The sequence below is a fragment of the Vicugna pacos genome, chromosome 17 (assembly GCF_048564905.1).
Source record: "Vicugna pacos chromosome 17, VicPac4, whole genome shotgun sequence".
Lineage (NCBI taxonomy): Eukaryota > Metazoa > Chordata > Mammalia > Artiodactyla > Camelidae > Vicugna > Vicugna pacos.
This window is the reverse complement of record NC_133003.1, coordinates 33,071,799-33,091,070: the sequence shown is the minus strand read 5'-3', so window position 1 is coordinate 33,091,070 and position 19,272 is coordinate 33,071,799. Positions and strand designations below refer to the sequence as shown.

Below are 19,272 nucleotides of genomic sequence, written 5' to 3'. Positions count from 1 at the left end.
ACTGGAGCCAAGCTGATGGGCTTCAGCTTCTTCCCAACCAGCTGGAGTGGCACTGAGCTGCGACTTGCACCTGCGTTTGACAGTCCTGATGCCTCACTCTTTGCTGCTAGGGAGTCCTGCCTGCCTGTGCTGCCTGCCACTGCTTCCCCCCGCAGCCCAGGGAGGGGACGTGTGTACGGAGCCCCAGCTCTGGGCCCACTGTCTCCAGCCCCACCCTGCTGGTCCTCACCCCTCCTGGGAATTCAGTGTCCCTCTCCTCTCAGGGTGGCCCTTGTGGCTCCTGTCCCTCTAAAAGTCCCCTCTTGGTCCTTAGGGCCTGACTCCTAAGTAAACAGAGACCCCTCAGTTTGAGGAGGAGCTCATAGGGAAAGAACTTACCTACCTCTCCCTCCCTGGGCTCCCAGGGTGTAAGGGTAGGTGGGGGGAGCACAAGGAGGACCCGGAGAGGCTACTGTGCCCTTTGCCTTTTGTCCTGTGCCCTTTGCCTTTTGTCCTTACCCCCTCCTCTTCCCTGTTTCTTGGTCACGTCCTCTCTAGACGAGTCGCTAGAGGTTATTCCTGGAAAGTTCAGGTTCAATATTCTCAACCACCCAAGGTGAAGGTTCACATGAGTACTGCTTTGGGGAAAGACGTTTATCGCAAGACATCAGGGGTCTTGCAGAGGTCCCCTCCCATCCCACAGTCACCGCTGTGTCTGCATTCTCAGCAGGCTGTCCCTACGGGAGTGGGGGGGCCCTCACAGCTCCCGGCTCCCAATCTGCCAGTTTAGCCACTGCTGTCAACAGAGTCTCCCTGTGTCCCTGTCTTAGCAGCATTCCCAGGCGAATCTCCCATTGGCCCAGTGCAGGTCACATGCCCATCCCTGAACTCGTCACTGGGCTGGGAGATACGATTTTTTTCCTGGCCAGTGCTGCGTCCAGACGTGGCTTTTGCCCTGCCCAAAGCCCATGGCCCCAGGGTTGGCAGGAAAACGGCAGAAGAGAGGGTCCCAGAAGCAGGTGTAACAAAATTACATAAACCAGGCTCTGCCTTGGCATGGGGAGGAAGTGTGTTTTCTCCTCTCCTGATGCAGTTAACCAAGCTTATGGAGGGGCAGTATCTTTGACATGCCATTTCCAAGTGCTTCCTTACCAAGAGCTGAAGTCCTCTCTTGCTTTCCACTGAGCTGCTACAGTGATTACCCTGAGGAGTGGCATACACTGGTGACAGGTTCAATTCATTCATCCCTGCCACACAGGAAGAGCGCCTAGGATGCAGCAGGCCATGTGCCTGGAGAAAGTTCATCTTAGAACTTCACCTTCATTCATTAACAGATGCACAAACGTGGTGGCTCATTGTCGAGCAGTCGTCACGCTGTGAAGAAAAACACAGCAAGTAAGGGTGGAGGATGGTGGAGAGTAGCTGTGAGGGCAGACAGGAAGACTTGTCCAAGGAGCTGGCATTTGAGCAGACCCCTACGTAGAGGGAGAGAGACAGTTATCAAGGTCATGGTTCGGAGCCAGGCTTCCTGGGTACAGAGCTCATCGATGATTTTTAGCCCTTTTACGTTAGGCAAGTTATTTAACCTTATCTGAAAAATGAACGTAATATTAGAAACCTGCCTCATACAGCTGAGAAGTTAAATGAGTTTGCAGTATATGCAAAGCATTTAAAACAGAGCTTTCTCATCCCTTAGTATCATTATTGCTGTTTATCCTGGAGGAACGTGTCCTGGGCAGAAGGATTCATGGACAGGCAGTTTTATCTAGTTTCTGTGCGCTCAGAGCAAATGAGTTATGGAGGAGCTGACTGGCAGAGCAAGGAGGCTGTCATAATAGGATGTGGATACTATTTATCTAGGGGCCTGATCATTGATTCATTGACATTTTATTCTGTTGCATCTGGAACCCTGAGCCAAACCAGGGTGCTGTATGTTTCGCATCATAATGCAATTCCCCGAGCAGCCTGTCAGCCTCTTCCATGTCTCTTCTTTCCCCAGGGATCGACCAAGGTCAGATGACCTACGACGGCCAGCACTGGCATGCCACTGAGACCTGTTTCTGCTGCGCTCACTGCAAGAAATCCCTCCTGGGGCGCCCGTTCCTCCCCAAACAAGGCCAGATATTCTGCTCGCGCGCCTGCAGTGCCGGGGAGGACCCCAATGGCTCCGACTCGTCCGATTCAGCCTTCCAGAACGCCAGGGCCAAGGAGTCCCGGCGCAGCGCCAAAATCGGCAAGAACAAGGGCAAGACGGAGGAGCCCCTGCTGAACCAGCACAGCCAGCTGCAGGTGAGTTCCAACCGGCTGTCGGCCGACGTGGACCCCCTGTCGCTGCAAATGGATCTGCTCAGCCTGTCCAGCCAGACGCCCAGCCTCAACCGGGACCCCATCTGGAGGAGCCGGGAGGAGCCGTACCATTACGGGAACAAGATGGAGCCAAACCAGGCCCAGAGCCCCTTGCAGCTGCTCAGCCAGTGCAACATCAGAACTTCCTACAGTCCGGGAGGGCAGGGGGCCGGGGCGCAGCCCGACATGTGGGCCCAGCACTTCAGCAACCCCAAAAGGAGCTCATCCCTGGCCATGAAGGGGCACGGAGGCAGCTTCGTCAAGGAGCCCCGAGAGGACTACTACCCGGGGAGGCTGCGATCGCAGGAGAGCTACAGCGATATGTCCAGCCAGAGCTTCAGCGAGACCCGCGGCAGCATCCAGGTCCCCAAGTATGAGGAGGAGGAGGAGGAGGAGGAAGGGGGCATCTCCACTCAGCCATGTCGGACCCGTCATCCCATCAGTTCGCTGAAGTACACTGAGGACATGACGCCCACGGAGCAGACCCCTCGGGGATCCATGGAATCGCTGGCCCTGTCTAACGCAACAGGTAGGCCCTGTTCACCTGGGAAGCAGAGGGTGGGTGGGAATCTGGGGGTGACCCGACGCCGCATCTCAGGATTTTAGTGTTGTGCCCGCCGTGTGCCCTCCTTCACCGGGTTTAACCCAAGTTTCTATGGCTTCTGTCTTTGACTGGATTTCCCTCTAAGCAGCGCCTGAGATAGAAATTAGGATGCCTGTGACGTGCTGAGGATGAGCTCCCAAGGAAAGGGAGTGAGAGAAACACGGCAGGGTCTGGGGAGGAACCAAGAGGAGAATGATGTCTGGGCTGGTGTCCAGCTCAGCTTGATCCCACAGGGTGTCTGGAGGACGAGTTACACCATTCAGTTGGTTTCCTCTTGGGACAAAGAGGCTGATACTTCGCACCACTATATCAGTCAGTCACTGGCTTTGGATTGCTGGAGAGCGACGAGGGGATAAGGATGTAGGTGTGGGCACAGGGCAAGATAGCGCCTGTCAGCCAAAGGCAATACTCGGGAGAAGGGGCAGCTGTGAGCTGGAGGCAGCACTCAAAAAACGGGGTGCCGCTTGGGACATCAGAGCATCCATGGCAGCTTCCATGACTGTTCTGAACCCCAGTATCTCACTGGGGAGTGGTTTTAATATGTAGATAAAGACAAAAGAAATGTGGGTAGTCAAGGAGAAGCCAGGCAGGCTGAGAAGGACAGAAGTTAAGAGAGACAGACAGACAATCCAGTGCTTGCTCTTTCTAACCAGGTGGTCCAGCTGGTCCGTGTGTACGTGAGGACTGATATCAGTGTTCTCTTAGATGGCACTACTCAGTGTGTAAGCTGAGGATCGGGGCTGTCCTCGGTCTACACCGAGATAAGCCCTGAAATTGACAGTGTGTAGAAATTCTTAGAGCGATTTGACACTGCTGTGGCATCCACATGCATGTTCCCTGGGCTCATCTTACTGGTCCAGGTACAGACCAGAATGTTGTAGACCCACAGGTGAGTGGTCTGTGGCATGTGCTGGGTATCAGTCATGCCCAAGTAGGTGGCATATGAGTCCACAATGGAATGAAAAGTTTAGAAACTGGTCCTTGACTACAGAAAGCTGGAGAATACAGCTAGCTAAGATACACTAAGTGTATCTGCACCTTGTGGACGGGACACCACGGAGGGAGACTCACATCTACTCCTTACAGCAGGGATCCCAGAGTCAAATGTGTCTGTCTGGGTGGAGATTGTGACCGCCTTGTGTGTGTCAGCCCCGTCTGGAGCGACGGCCACTACTCACCTCCAGCTGGCTGTTGCCACGTGCAAAGACATTTATTTTTTCAGCCAACAGTGATACAGCTCTTGCCATGGGCCAAACATTATTTTAAGCCCTTTTAAAATGTTCACTCGCTCAATTAAATCACCGCAGCCCTTTGAAAGAGATAGATTCTTAGAATTCGAATTTCAGAGTCGAAGAAAAATGAAGCACAGAGAGGTTGAAGGACTTGCCCAAAGTCACCCAGCTGTTAAAAGGTGAAGCACGAGATCCCAGGGCAGTGCTCTTAAGCACACCAGGCTGACTGTCTAATCGGAGCTCCATGCTGTCAAATCTTCCACTTTTCCCAGAGAAGTTAAACGTGGATTTTTTTGAAATGTGAAATCTGTTTAAACTCTGCTGGGCAAGCAAAACGTGTTATAAGATATCTGTACAGTGTGTTTTTGAATTTTATCCTCCACAGATGCTTTCATAGCTGTGTCCTCATTTGTCCTAGAGGACAAATAGCAGATACCCTTACCCCCATTTTTCAGATGAAAAAAATGAGGCCTTGGTGACTGAGCACCTTGCCTGATGTCATGGAAGTGAGCAGTTAGCACAGAGGGACGACTGCCTGGCTTCCAGCCCAGTTTTTGCTATTTTCAAAAGATTTATGTGCTATAATAATGTAAGAGGCCAGGAGATAAAGATGTAATTCAGACTCTGAAGCAGAGTTTCTCAAAGCTAGACCACCTGCAGGAGAATCATTGGCTGCTTGATAAAAACATGAACTCCAGGGTGTTCCCCCCCAGACCCCGGTGCGTCAGACCCTATGGAGGTGGTGGGGCCCAGGAGCCTGCATTTTAACCAGCTCCCTGCTGGTGCTGATGGAGCCTTTGTCTGAGAGCGGTTGTTGCTGGGTTTGTCTGTTCTGACTCCGTTGCCCTCGTGCTGTAACTTAGGAGGCAATCAGGAGATCTAGGGGTTGGGTAATGTTGAAAAGGCCACATGCGTTTGTTTGAAGAACATACCGTCTTCGATCCTAAGGAAGAGGTGGATAATTTATCCTCAAGATTTTCTATGGATCCTTGGGCGAAGCAACCAATGCCTGTGTGTCTCTGAGATTTTTGAAAAGCAGCCCTGAACCGTGTGTCTGATCGAGCTCAGACAAATTCCTGAGATCAGCCCTGTCCAATTCGGTAGCCCTAAGCCACATGTGACTACTGAAATTTGAGTTAATTACAATGAAATGAAATGAACATTTCAGGCCGTCAGCTGCACAAGCCACATTTCAGGCGCTCACCGGCAGTGAACTGAGTTCTAAATTTGATTTCATTTTAATCAGTGTAATTTTCAGTGGCCCGTGTAGCTGGAGGCTGCCCTGTTGGACAGCACGGATGAGGGAAATGAGCTGTTGGGATGGGCACGATTTCAACCCCATTATTAGTCTCTTTGGAAGTTCTCCCATGAGCCCTCGTTTTTCAGATTTCAACTTAATTAACGGATACTGATTATGGAGTCACACTCCCTAGGTTGAAATCCGGCCTTCATCTTGTAGGAGCTGGGTGGCCTTGAACGCTGTCCTCATTTATGGACTTTGGAGAATAACAGTACTTCCTTTGTGGGGGTTTTTGTAAGAAGAAAATGATAATACACTTACGCTCCTTCATAGCCTTTGGTACCTATGACCCTCTCTAACGTTTACCTGATCCTTTTTATTATTATCATTTCTCTCTCATCCCAAACATACTGCTGCACGGTTTTGGCCTCTCGGAATGTTTTAGCTTCTGATATCCGCCAGCTGATACCAACCAGCAGCTGTGCCGGCTGCATTTTTAGGTTTGAAATGGCTCCCGTCGCTTCCTCTTTCTCCTGACCCGGATGAGCAGAGCATGAGAAACAGGAACTAAAGAAATCCATTGTGTGCCCCTGTGTTTGCATGGATCTGTCAGACACATCAGTGTGGAAGGGAGATTGTAGCTGGTATCCGTAGCACGGTTTCCTTACTCATCACTGGAGCAGACCCTAAATAGCCTTTCACATCCTACGCCACGCACACGCACACGCACACGCACAGGCACCAAGGGTGTGGTGTTGACTGGCCTTGGAAGGTCAGTCTTTTTGCTGCTTACCCTCGCGGTTGCATTTGCATTTTGCTAGGAAACAGTAGTCTTCTGCGAAGGCAGCTTTCTCAGCTGTCTGTGTACCTTTAAACTCCAGTCTGTGAGTGAAGGTACATGTCACAGAAGGCTTAGTCCAAACACCCTTGATCCTTCAGCGAAAGCTAGGTTTTAGGATGATGGAATTTTTTTTCTCTTCCTTGCTCAGTAACTTACATTTTGACCAAGTCTGCAGTGTTTAATCTGGCACAAAGCATGAACTTTATGTGGGCAGCATGTTTCCTTAGGACAGATCTGGAAAACCAGGTAGCCCCAGTAGCTCACCAGTCAGGTCTGGGCTTTGACACCTGCCGATTGGTTTAGGACTGGGAGTGTCCTGTCTCTTCTCCATGGCAAGCATCCACCATCCCTTATACTCACGCGGAATGAGCCAGGGGGGCACAGTCGCCATCTGCACCCCCACCGCGTGGAGTCTGGCAGAAGCTCTTTAACCCTGCTGCTGTCCAAACATGCCTCCAAAGCGGCTCACAGCCCGGGTGATGGTAGCATTAGAAATAGGAGTAGCAGCGTCAACAGCCACCACCAGGACTGGGTGTTTCTTGGGGACCAGGTACAGTTCTAAGCACTTTACAGGCACTCACTCACAGCATCCCTGCAAGGTAGATACAGTTGTTATTCCCATTTTACAGATGAGGTAGTAAGATGCAGAGAGGCCACCCAGCTTGGAAGTAGAGGAGCAGGACTCAAACTTGGGCATTCAAGCTCCTGAACCTGTGCCCTTGACCCCCGTACCATAGCAGATGTGGGTCACGGTGATGATGCTAAGCGGTGATAATTGCAATAAGCCACTGACTGTGACGTGATATGTTAATGAGCTCATATATAACATCTCTTCAAGTCTTCATAACAACCCTGTGAGATAAGTCTGATTATTGTACCCATTTTATGGAGGAGTACACCAAAGTTCATAGGTGTGGCCTTCCCCATGGTCACCGCTGATGGCCAGGACCTGAACCTGGGTGTGATCGTCTTCAGAGCCCTTCCTTTCAGCCTCTCTGATGTGCATCCTCACAGGAAGGACTGTGTTCACAGTCAGGAGAGGTACACGTGACTCCATCTGAGGGGACGAGGATTCCTTTTCCTGTTGCAGCCAGTTTGCTGATGTGTCTCTCAGGCCCTGGCCGGGCTGGACAAAAGGTGGAGAGCACAGGTGTCAAATGAGAGCTGATTGGCAGAGCCAGAGGCGGCAGTCAAGGTGATGTGCCTGGGTCAGAGGCAGGAAAGACAAAGGGGACAAGGACAGACCGTCCAGGGATTGGCACCCAGGCAAGAGGCACTGAGGGAGAGGACGCCAAGGCTGCAGTGCCTGTTAGGTTCTGGGTTCAGGTCACACTGGGGCCAGGTATAGAGTAGAGCTGGAATTGGGACTGGTTATCTCAGGCAGAGGCCACACCAGAGAATAGCTGGGGACTGTCAGCTGGTCCCCAGGAAAGGGCTCTGTGGACAGTGATGAGTTTCCTTGAGGATCAGCCAAATTCTATCAGGAGTGGCTTGAGTCAGAGAGATGGGACCTCTAGGAAGGAAAAGCAGATATGGGTGGCAGTGAGAGAAAAGGAAAGATGGTTTCTGTTCGTTCATCCAGTTGTTCATTCACTCGTTCATTCATTCAGCACACGTGACATGACTGCGGACGCTGTGAGCTGCAGCAGAGTGAGTAAGAGTGAGGGCTGTTGACCAGTCTGCCAGAGATGGACACTGGACTTTGTGGTTCAATACCAGTGTGACCTTGGGCAAGTGGCTTATCCATTCTGTGCCTCACTGTCCTCATCTTTAAAGTGGAATGACAGCAGTACCTTGTAGGGTTGTTATGGGAATCAAATGAGTTCATTCCTATGAGGAATTTAAGACAGTGCCAAACACCCTCTCAGTTACTATGAGAGGTTACTCTGCCTAGGGGCCATGGCCTGTGTAAGGTGCTGTGGATGCAGTGCTGAGCTAAAGTGGACATGGGCCTTGCCCTCCTGCACCTCCCAGGCTAGTGGAGTTTAATACCTAGTAACCATCTAATTGTACAATATGACATTGCGTCAGTGGTAAATGTGGGGGTGGAAGGGTATATACAAAGAGGGGTGGGGCTATGTTAGGGAGGTCAGAGAGGAAATCCTGAAAAAGTGATTCTTAAGGGATAAGGGAAGGAGTGTTCCAGGTAGCAAGAGTAGCATGTGCAAAGGGCCTGTGGTAGGAGTGTGTGGCAAGTATGAAGAACTGAGAGAAGCCCCTGTGGCTGGGTGAAGCACAGAGAGTAATAAGGCTGGGAAGGGAGGCAAGGGTAGATGCTACAGAACCATTCTGGATAGTTTAAGGATTTGGACCTTTCCACTAAGAACAGTGGAAAGCTCTTTAAGTTTCAGGCCCCCCCTGGGGGGGGGACACAGAAGTGACATGATCAGATTTACATTTTGAAAAGATGACTCCGCCTGCTGGGTGGGGAATTGATTGGAAGGGGCCAAGTGCTGATATAGCGAGACCTATTAGGACCCTGAAGCCAAGAGAAGCTTTGAAGGAAGCAGCCTCCGGGGTGTAAACAGTGTGAAGACTGAAATAAGAGGATGCGTGTGCTGCTGACCTAGGCCAGGAAATTGGTAGAGCTTTCCAGTGCCCTGGGGGAGCGTTCCTAGGAGACTCAAGAAGATCGATTTGAAAACAGAGAAACGAATCACAGTTTGCCTGCTCTGTGATTTTTGACCCAGGCCAGCTTCAGTGGAAAGTTCACGTGTCATTGGCCTGGATGTGCAGACACACAGCAGGAGCAGAAGTCTGAGAGGCGTCCTGTCGTCTTTGATCAGTGTTGCACTGTTATGGCATGTCCACGCCTTGATTTTTTTTTAATTGAAGTATAGTTGATTTATAATATTACATCAGTTTCAGATGTACAGCTCAGTGATTCAGTGTTTTTACAGATGACACTCCATTTAAAGTTATTACAAAATAATGCCTATTACAAAATCATGCCTGTATTTCCCTGTGCTGTACAATACACCTTTGTTGCTTATCTGTCTTATACATAGTATGTTCACGCCTTTAACACGCATCACTTACACACTTTGACGAGGGAAGCTCAGTTGTGCAACATCGGAATGTATCAAGTACTAAGGGGTAAGCGGGTAATTGATCAGCGTTGCTGGCAAACTGAAAAAGGAGAAAACATCAATTGTGGGAACCTGAAGTAACATCTAGAACAGCTCCCTTTACCAAGAATGTCTCAAGTGTTTTTTAATCTTTGTAATGCGAAACATTGTTATGTTTAATTTAAGGCAGGAACATTTCTCCTGTTCTGCAAAACTTGGATGTCCATCCTCAAACCCAGTTTCTTTATGGAAATTGTTGCGTAAAACCTCCTACCCGTAACGTAAGGGGCTACACCGCAAACGTGCTTGTAAATTACACATCCTGAACCTTTCTGATCATTTCCTTCCGCTGGGGAGGATGTGCAGCCCAGTCTGGAATTGCAGATTGGAAAGCCAAGAACTCACCTGGAGTCCTGTTACTTGGCCCCAAAGCCAACCCCCTGGTAGAAATGCATAGGGACTGTCTTGTTCTCTGAAATTACACAACTCTTTTGTTTACAAACATCAGTATCCCAACTCCAACTGGCTTAAACAAACGATTTTTTTTTTAATCAGATAACTAGGAAGTTCGCAGATTTTTGGTTCCAGGTACAGCTGGATCCAGGTGCACACGTGATGTCACCAGGACGCCTCTTCTTTCGTCCCCTCGGTTCTTGTTTCTTCCACGCTGGCTTCATTCTCAAGCAGCTCTTCACAGGGGCAGCAAAGAGGGCTCTCAGCAGCTGTAGGTTAATATCCGTTAGCATCAGGTGAAGGAGAATGGGAAGTGGTCTTTCTTAATAGTGTCCCTGAAAGTCCCATGGTTGAGTTCATTTGCCTGAATTGGGTCACCTAACAGTTGTTAGAGTAACTCCTGTGGCCGGGAAGGCAGAGTGGGGGGTGGGTGTGCTGATTGGCCAAGCCCGAGTCACGTGTCCACCCCGGTCACTAGGCAGCAGGGTCAAGGTCATCAAAACTGCCAGGACTGGAACTGGAGATGGGGGGCCTCGCAGAGGGAAATCGGGATAGTCTCTTCAAAGGAAGAGGGATTGTCCTGCAGGAAGGTTAAAAACCACAGGTGTCTGCTTCCATCCCGCAGGTGTCCCGTCCATCTGGGACTGACTACCCCTCGCCCCACCCAACCTAGTTCCTCCAAAAGTCCCAACATTTGAACTTGTCCATCAAATGTCCATTATGTATGTTAGTCATGTTTTTCTGGAGACAAAGCTCTGGTCTGTGGGGCATGTCTCTGTGGTGATTTTAATGTGAAGGTTTCAGGCCAGCGAGACGGTTTGGAGCAGGGGGTTGGATGGTACCCAGCCTTCTGGCTCAGCATCGATGCTGTGGTCCAGGAATGCTTTCTGACTGGTCTCACAGGGTGATTTCCCTCTGATTGGCATTTCATGGCTTTGAACCAGGCTCACAGACCAGGGGCCAGATGAAAACCAGCAGAATAGAAGTCGTGGGAGAATCTGTTCCTTATTTCTCTTTCTGAGTCGATGTTTTGGCATGCGGGGAAGCAGAGAACTTTCTTAGAGCTCAGGGAGAGAAATGGGACGCAGCAGACAGAAAGGACAGTGCCCAGCCCAGAGTGGCTGATGCAGCCCTGCTACCTGTCGTGGCCTCACTGACATTTTCTGGGTCCTGAGAAAATTCTCCAGTGTCCTGGTTTCTAATAACCATTCAGGAGGCTTATTTATAACTCCTTGGGCGTGAGCAGTCAGCTGTGCCGAGAGTAAGTAACCATGGTTGCTGACAGGAGAGAAGAGATTGCTGATTTTATTCATTTTATTACTGAAAAGGCGATGCTGGAAAAATGGGTTTAGGGTGGAAGCCAGGCGGTGATGGGCTTTTCAGACTGGTATAAGATTTCACAGAGTACATCTTTAAAGGATGAGCTTACATTTCTCTTGGAATCTTTGAATTTGGGACTCTGACATAGGGAAATGAGCTAGCTTTTCTCTACTTGAAAATGGCTCTGAAACTCAAATTGTTGTTTTTGTTTTGTTTTGTTTTTTTAAGATTGGCAGTTAGGAAAATGAAGAAGCGAAAAATTGATAAAAAAGATAGAAGTAAGAAAAAAATTTCCTTCCCCCCACCATTGACTTCTGTGAATCTCGATGAATTTTCAGTTTTTCCCTGTATACTAGTGCATCATTTTTTCTGAATTGTAGACATGCTGAATATTTTGTGTCCTGAATGTCTTCATTTGCATTCTATTGTTAGCTTATTTTCAGAGCTTTTGTAATCATCCTTTTCAATGACTGCATCAATATTCAGTCGAATGGATGTTACCGCATCTCAGGAATTGGGCGTTTAGGCAGTTTCCAAACTGATTTTTCTGTAAATCTTGATTTCCTTTAATTTCCATCGATTTCCATCAACACAGCATACCTTTTTAACCATCCTTTTTCTTGTCAACGTCGACCTTCTCAATATTTTGGCTCAGCGGCTCGCCAGATGTTTGACCTTCTCAACTTGGCCGCTTGGGGAAAGTGTTCTAACATCTCCTCCGCACAGTGTGCCGATGGCAGCGTGGGGACTGTCCGCGATTCTCTGCTGACCATCACCTGTCTTAACTGCCTCTCCCCAACCTGGTACAGTAAATAGCATCTTAATGAGTTAAGAATACATTATCTGAAACATATGTATGGGATATTCCTTAATTACATGGTATGGATTACATATGAAAGAGAGTAATACTTTCCAAGTGGTTTTGGTGTTGTCACTGGATGCAGCAGAAAAAGTGGACAATGAAACACTCCAGTCTTCAAATAGGGTCTGTTTTAGTTGTAAATCAAGGTGAAAAATTCGAAAGGCTGTAAAACCAGAGTTTCGTACGAATTTGAGGTTGGTTGGTTTATTGTTTGTTTAGCCTAAAATAATTTTCACCAGCCCTCAGTTTTTTTAACCAGCATCACCTTGAGATCACCAAGGTAGCGCTATGTGTGTGTGTGTCTGTGTCTGTGTGTGTGTGTGTGTGTGTGTTTTGTGAGCCCTGTTCTGCCAGGCGGCTCCTCCAGCCTGCTCTTCCCAAATCAAAACCAGACCACGACATGTTTCTAGCAGACAGCTGTCACAAATCAGGCTGAGCAAACAGGCAAGGCACCATCTAGAAGATAAAGTCTATGTGTTCCAACACAAAATTACTCAGAAAAAGCCTGGTGTTTTCTTTGGTACAGAAGAGTTTTAGCAGCTTAAAAATGTCATGCTGAATCCCCCATCCACTTAGCTAAAGATTTAGGACATATTTCTTCCATTTTATTTTCTGTTCCAGAAAATAGCCTTTCTCACCTCTTGACTGTCCAAGGTTTTGGTGTTCCCAGTTTGCAGATTATCGAGCCCCTATCTTGTCTTTTCTCTGTTATTTCCCCCATGCATGAGGAGTGGAGGCAAAAACAAATTCATTTTGCTCTTTACACAAAGGAGTAGAAACTGTCCTCCTGTGCATTTCTGTTCTCTGGACCTCTCCTTGGGACAAATCCTGGACTCTTAGCTGTGCAAAGTCTGAGGGACTTCTTGTTTCTTGGAGCCAGTCATCCTGCCCAATCACATCTAGTTCCCTGAGTGTGTTATTAGTCCAAGGACACCTGTGGGGACTTACTTTGGATTCTGACATTGTGCTTTTGATGACAGCAGCCGTAGCCTTGATTCTGTAACTGCCCGGCAGTGAGCAGTCCGGACCTCGCCAGGGTTTCTCATCCTGGCACGCGCAGACGTCCTGATGGTTGCCTTTCAGAACAGAGGTGCTCATTTAGAAGGGCAGAGAAGTTCATTTCAGGCTTTATTTGTGTCTTTTCCTTTAGCAGATGGAGCTCAGAGCTGGAAGGGAGAGGAGAGGAGGAGAGGACAGGCTAGAACGAGTTACCCTTTTTATTTCTTTCTTTATATTTTATTTCTTTCTTTATATTATACTAAGTCCTAGGTAGAATGATGAGGGAGGGAAATTCCCTTTGCCTGAGATGCACATTCACATACAAACACTGTCCTAGCATGAGCGTGATGCTCTGGATCAATGGCTTTCAGTAGGGATGGGAGCAGGTGGAGAGAGTGGGTGTTCTGCCACCCAGGGGACCTTTGGCAATGTTTGGAGACATTTTTGGTTGTCAACATGGGGTGCAGGGTGCTGCTGTGTGTTAGTGGGCAGAGGTCAGCCCTACAACAAAACACCCTACAGTGCACAGAACAGCACCTTTCCTCTCAGCAGAGCATTACCCCACCCCGTGAGCCGTAGTGCCAAGGATGAGAAAGCCTGGTCTAGACACGGGGAACTCGATTGGCAATCATCAGTCCCCATCAAAGCCACTCAGAGCCACATCTGAGGGGGGTCATGATGTCACGTGAAGGGGCTGCCTGGCTGGGCATTTCAGAAGCCCCCCCTATAGCTGCAAGAAGCCTTTTTGCTTTCTGGTCTGACCCCAGCTGCAGTGCACATTTCTGGTTACTGTTTGAGGACCAAACCCACCTGCCTGGAATCCCATTACTGCTCTAGCTGTGGGGACCCCAGGCAAGTGGCTTATATCCCTCAGTCCCTCAGCTTCCTCTAGAGCAAATGTAAATTTTGGCCACATGGGGCTCTTGTGAAACAGGAGGTAATATGCAGAAAGCACTTAATTGCATGCCCGGCACTTGGCAAACTTAATATTTGAGAGTTATTATTACTCTTATTACTAGAGTTCCCCGGGTGCTGACCTCCCATCTCTTTTCTTTTAACTTTGTCTCAGCCCGTTGCTCACCTACCAGGGGGAAGGAAGATTGCCTGGAACTCAGAAATCATCACAATGGATGGGGATGGAAGGAGAAGGCGGGGGTCAGTGGATGAGCCTGAGGTCCAGCAGGTCTGCAGGTGTCAAAGCCCCAGACCATGCTGACGCCCACAGCCGGGAACTCTGGCTTGGATTTTCAGGAATGTTTGCAGCCCGAAAGATGAGCCCTTTCTCCCTGAATCTCGGTTTCTCACCTTGTCCGAGCTAAACGAGGCTTCCAGACTCTGTGGCCTAATTATCCCTGTAGAACACCTGTTACTGCTAATGGGGCCCGGCCTCCCCTTGCGAGGAAGCCAGACCGTCAGCTGCCAGACCTCAGCCTCTCCTTCATGCATTCCCCTCCCCCCAGCATCAGTTAACTTCTCGGACAATTCCCATTTGCCCCAGTGTAGCGTTAATTTGTTCTTTGAGCCTGTGGATGAGAAACAGGCTCAGCTTTGGGCCCTAAGCTGGGAAGACAATGAGGGGAGTCCAGCAATGGACGTTTTCTGTTGAGATCATTATCAGCCTCCGAGACAGCCTGGCCAGGCCCTTGTCTGCTGATCTGTTTCAAGTTCAGGCCCTTCCGTAGGGAGAGGAATTCGAGCGCAGCCTGAGGTTCTCATCAAGGTTTCCTTAAAGCAACCCAGATCTCACCATTTGTGAGTGAATCGTGACCCTGGGTGACCTGGCTTTCTGTCACCTGAGCATCGTCTTTGTGGCTCCCTTTCTGCTCGGGATTCGGGCTGCCCAGGGAGCAGGTGGCTTCCTGTGTCGCTTTCTGCCCTGTGAAGCTGTTTATTGAGGGGGACTTTATACTAGGGCTTGTGGATGACACACCTTTTTCTGACAATACTGTATGGAACACATTTGATGGGAGGATATTATTATTCCAGCTTTCCTCTGAGCCCAGAACTGCTGCAAAAGGGGAATTTTAAGCATCCTTAGTAGGTTTTCGGAAGCGCCATCCCCTCCCCGACACTTTTGTCATCCAGCAGCTGAACCCAAAGCTCTCCTGGGAGCATTAAGATGTAAATATCATTCACTTGAAACCCAGCCCCTAATATTATGTCCTTCGGTGGCAGAAACAGCTAAGATGTCCCGTCACCCTTTATGCCCCCCCGGTCCCCTCCCCCCTGCCACCGAATACATCTCTAATGTGCTGTGTTTCTAGAGTTGCCAGTTCAGAGGGAGCCATGCCAGTGGGTCTCCCTCACCCACCCGCAATCCCAACAACCCTGTTTTATCTGTTTTCTCTACCAGAGTTTGATACAGGATTTTTGGGGGGGGTGAAAACAAAAAGAATGGGGAAGAGAAAGACGTTTTAAAAATCTTGGGTCTGAGTTGTTTTATATTCATTTATTCAACAAATATTTATTGGGTGCCGACCAATAAATATGCCAGGCGCTCTGCTGGTTGCCAAGTATACATCGGTGAATAAATCAGACCCAGTCCCTGTGCGGGTCAGGGCCCCAGCAGGAAACAGATGGCACATTCAAAGGGTAATTAAAGAAAGCCTGATGAAGGCGGGCCGCTGTAGTAACTGAGGCCTTAGGCAGGGAACCAGGGCCAACCTGCAGCCTGGGGAGGCAGCCAGGGCAATAAATATCCTGACCTCTCTCGCTTTCTGCCCTCTGATCTCCTCCTGGGAGTCCGCCCCATCCAGAAGCCCAAGGGTAAGAGAGGCAGCCATTGGTGCAGCTTTCTAGGAGAACAGGATGCAGACAGTTATAATTCTAGCCGGGGGTATACAAGCAAACACTAAAGGCAAATTATGATGTGTGATATGAAAGACGTGAGCAGGGTAAAGAATAGAGAGCATTGAGGATTAACCACATAAAAAGAATGGCCAAGGAGGCTCTCTGAAGTGGTGTTTAAGCTAAGAATTAGATAAGGACTTGATCTTGCAAAGGAGAGGGAGGAAGGGAGGAAAAAGATTAAAGGCTTTAAGAAGGGCATATGCAAAGGCCCTGAGGCAAGACGGAACTTTTCAGTTCTAGGAACTGAAAGCAGGCCAGTGTGCTAAGAGTGTGGTTGTCAAGGAGGGGAGCTATATTTAGAGCTGTGAAGCTCTCACATTTGATTGCTGGCTCAAATTCAACCTCCTGGAATCCCTCTGAGAACACTGTCCTGGTCCCCTTTTCAGTCGGGTGTCTTAAAGGAGAAAAAGTCAAATGATTTGCAGAGTGGGTTGAGAAAGTGAATGCAAGAGTACAAAGAAACACTAGGTCAGAAATACCATGTGTGCTGGGGAGTCTTGCGGGGAGGACCTGTCATTTGAAAACAAGAGTGTTTTGGAAAACGAAAAAATCTGTGAGCTCTTTCTATCGCTCTCTGTGTTGCTATAGCTTATTTTTCCTTTCAGTGGGGATTTCTGGCTTGGTCATCTCCTGGGTTTCATATACGTGATATATTTGAATTTTACCCCCGGTATCCTGGCTTAGCCAAGCAACTAAAGGGTAAATGTGATTAAAGGAAAAGCCTTTCCTTAAGCTAACAGTAAGCCCTGAAAACATATGGCTGAACAGAAATATGATTCACAAATCTCCTTATTTTTATTGCACAAGTTAGGGAGTTTTGGCCATAGCAAACAGACTCCAGGGCCCTTGGGACCAGTCAATTGGTCCTTAAGAAGAGAGACTGAGCAGCTGTCACTTTTCCTGATTGGATGTTGCCATAGTTACAGAAGGCTTTCATGCAGTCTTCAAAGTTGTGGACCCTTCCACGTTTCTTCAAGATCCCTTCCCAAAGTGGACGTCCAGGAGGTCTCCATTGTTGGGGGGAAATCATCACATGACATTGTCCTTCTAGACTCTCATCACTGTGATAAGACAAGAGATGAGACCAAGTGGGTTTACGGTTCAGGACAAATTCAGTGACTGGTGACCAAGGCTCCTTCTTGCAAATCTCAAGAGCCATCACATGTCTGAGGCCCTCGGCTGCCATCAGCTTTGTTTGGTTAACTTGAAAAAAGGGAACCAATATCTCATGGAACTTCCTCCCTTAAACTCAAAAGACGTAGTGTGAATACTTAACACTAGAGAATGGTCACTGTGTTTTCTGCATCTCTTTTAAGGGAGAATTTATTTGGGTACCTATTGGAAAGATGTAAGGTAGTGTCAATGAAAAATTAATCAGTCGATCTAAGAAAGAAATGGGGAATTTTATTTGAGCCAAACTGAGGATTACAACCTGGGAACAACCTCTCAAAAAGCTCCGAGAACTGTTCCACTGGTTAGAGGTCACAGCACAGTATTGACAGTTTGCACAATTCGCATCTCTAAGTGCGGAGTGGTGGGTCATCTTGATCCCTTTAAGATCAAGAAGGAAGGTTATCTTTGAAGGCGTTGTCTTGTTGGTACTAGAACGTTGCTCTTTGTGGTGGAGGAGGTATTTTTGCTGATGGGAGAGGTTTGGTCAATGCATGGTGCACAGAAGAAGGGGAGAGGGGGCCAGAGGGCACAGAAAAATTTTTTTAGGTTTAAATTTTTCTTGTCTTACCATAAATAGGAATTTTACTTCACGGTAGACACTGAAATCCTCAGACCCTGGTTCTCGGTCTTGGCCACACATGCAATCATCTGGGGAGTCTATAAACGAATTCGGATGCCTAGGCTCCACCCCTAAGATTTAACTGGTGTGGGGTTTGGCCTGGGCGAGAGGTTATTTAAAGGCTCCCCGTAATTCTGCCAAGTCGACAAGCTTGAGAAGCACTGTATTAAGGCAAATCGACATTCTCCATCAGGTGTGTATATTTCTGGCTTCTGGAATGATTTGTGGGCGGTTCAGCTCCCAGTGCCCTAGTTTGGTCTGTTTTCTCTCCATCTGTGAAGTAGCACACATCCTAAGGGAGAGAACGCTCGTTTCTGAGCATGCAAAATGCTTTCTGATAACACCTTTGTGCACCAAACCCTACCCAGAAGCGTCCAGAAATTGCCATTAAGGTGATCGCAAGGGTCGGATAGGCCCCTGTTCAACTCTCCGCTTTGACCTTGAGCAGTTCTGTGACCTTGAGCAAATTACGTGAATTCTTTGAGCCTGAATTCCCTCACCTATAACAACCCGCACAGAGGGTTAAATGAGAAAGCGCTTAATAAAATTCCTAGATCACAGCAAACACTCAAAAATATTTGTCGTTTTCAGCAGCAGCAGAGGTGGGGGGGGACTCCCAGGACCCATGCATGTCGATAGTGTAATAGCTGAGGACCGACGTGAGCAAATCAGGGGAACCACAAGAAACAAGAGCAGTTAAAGCTCTTCTCCCCATCTTGGAGACGAGGAAACCAAAGATCAAAGAGTTTAAGGTCACAGAGCTAGTGGCTGGCTGAGCGAGGATTCGAGCAGTTTTGCCAGACCTATACTTTTAACCACTATTCTGTATTTCTCTCCATAAATAAACGCTCTTGAAGGAGAAGGAGGGGGCTCGTGGTAATTTCAGCCTTTAATCTTGGCTGAAAGGTGGGAGTTGCCACAAAGCTCAGGTGCTTCCCTGATGGGAAGGGTTCTCCAGAGAGACATGACATCAGCCAGGAAAGCCAAAGCGGGCAGGTCCGCCGAGTGCCCCAGGCTCCTCGGAAGATCATCCTCCTCATCCTTCCCTTGGCTCCTTCCCTTCCTCACAGCTGTCCAGCCCGCGTGGTTCCCCACAGCAGCCAGGGCGCCGGCCCAGGCTCAGCCCCAACAACCTTAGCAGCTGCTATCGCAAGATTAGGGCGACCAGTTGAGCCTGGTGAGGGGGAGGTCCCCCCCAGCTCATTGCTTTTCTTCGCTCTGGTCTAACCATTGATCTTCTGCAACCTGCTTTCAGTAGCAGTGGTCCAGACCATTGAATCTCACTTCTGTTTTTTTGTTTTGTTTTGTTTTTTAATAAGGCATGAGATTTTACAGCCCACCCCACCCCAGTTTGATACTTTGCACTCCTACTCTCTGGTCCAGAGACTCCCCTCTGTACACCTTAAAGGCAACCGAGATCCACCGTCATAAATAGAGCTAACATCTGTGAAGCCTTTTAAGTGGGACCCTGTGTTAACTACACAGGTAGACCTTTCTCGGTTAGTCTCTGTAATAGTGCTGTGAGGCATACGTATCATGTCGTCTGTGTTTCATAGATAAAGGAAGCCAAGACCTGGAGATGTGGACTAACATGTTCAGGACCACAAGGCAGCAAGTGCCTTAAACCAGGGTTCCGAAGCTTAAACCAGGCTTCCAACACTTGAGTCCTGTACTTGTAACCATAAT

At 48.7% G+C, this 19,272-nt stretch overlaps 1 protein-coding gene across 10 annotated transcripts in view; it reads left to right on the top strand.

Annotated features, from left to right (window-relative positions):
• Positions 1-19,272, top strand: part of PRICKLE2 (prickle planar cell polarity protein 2) — a 357,036-nt gene that overhangs the window by 313,423 nt on the left and 24,341 nt on the right. For all 10 annotated transcript variants that reach the window (XR_012060699.1, XR_012060698.1, XM_072941627.1 and 7 more), the window contains one exon: positions 1,979-2,854. Coding sequence is in view for 8 of the 10 variants with exons in the window: in XM_072941627.1 (XP_072797728.1) it covers positions 1,979-2,854 (876 nt within the window). In the remaining 2 variants the exon portion in view is untranslated. The remainder of the gene's footprint in view (positions 1-1,978; positions 2,855-19,272) is intronic.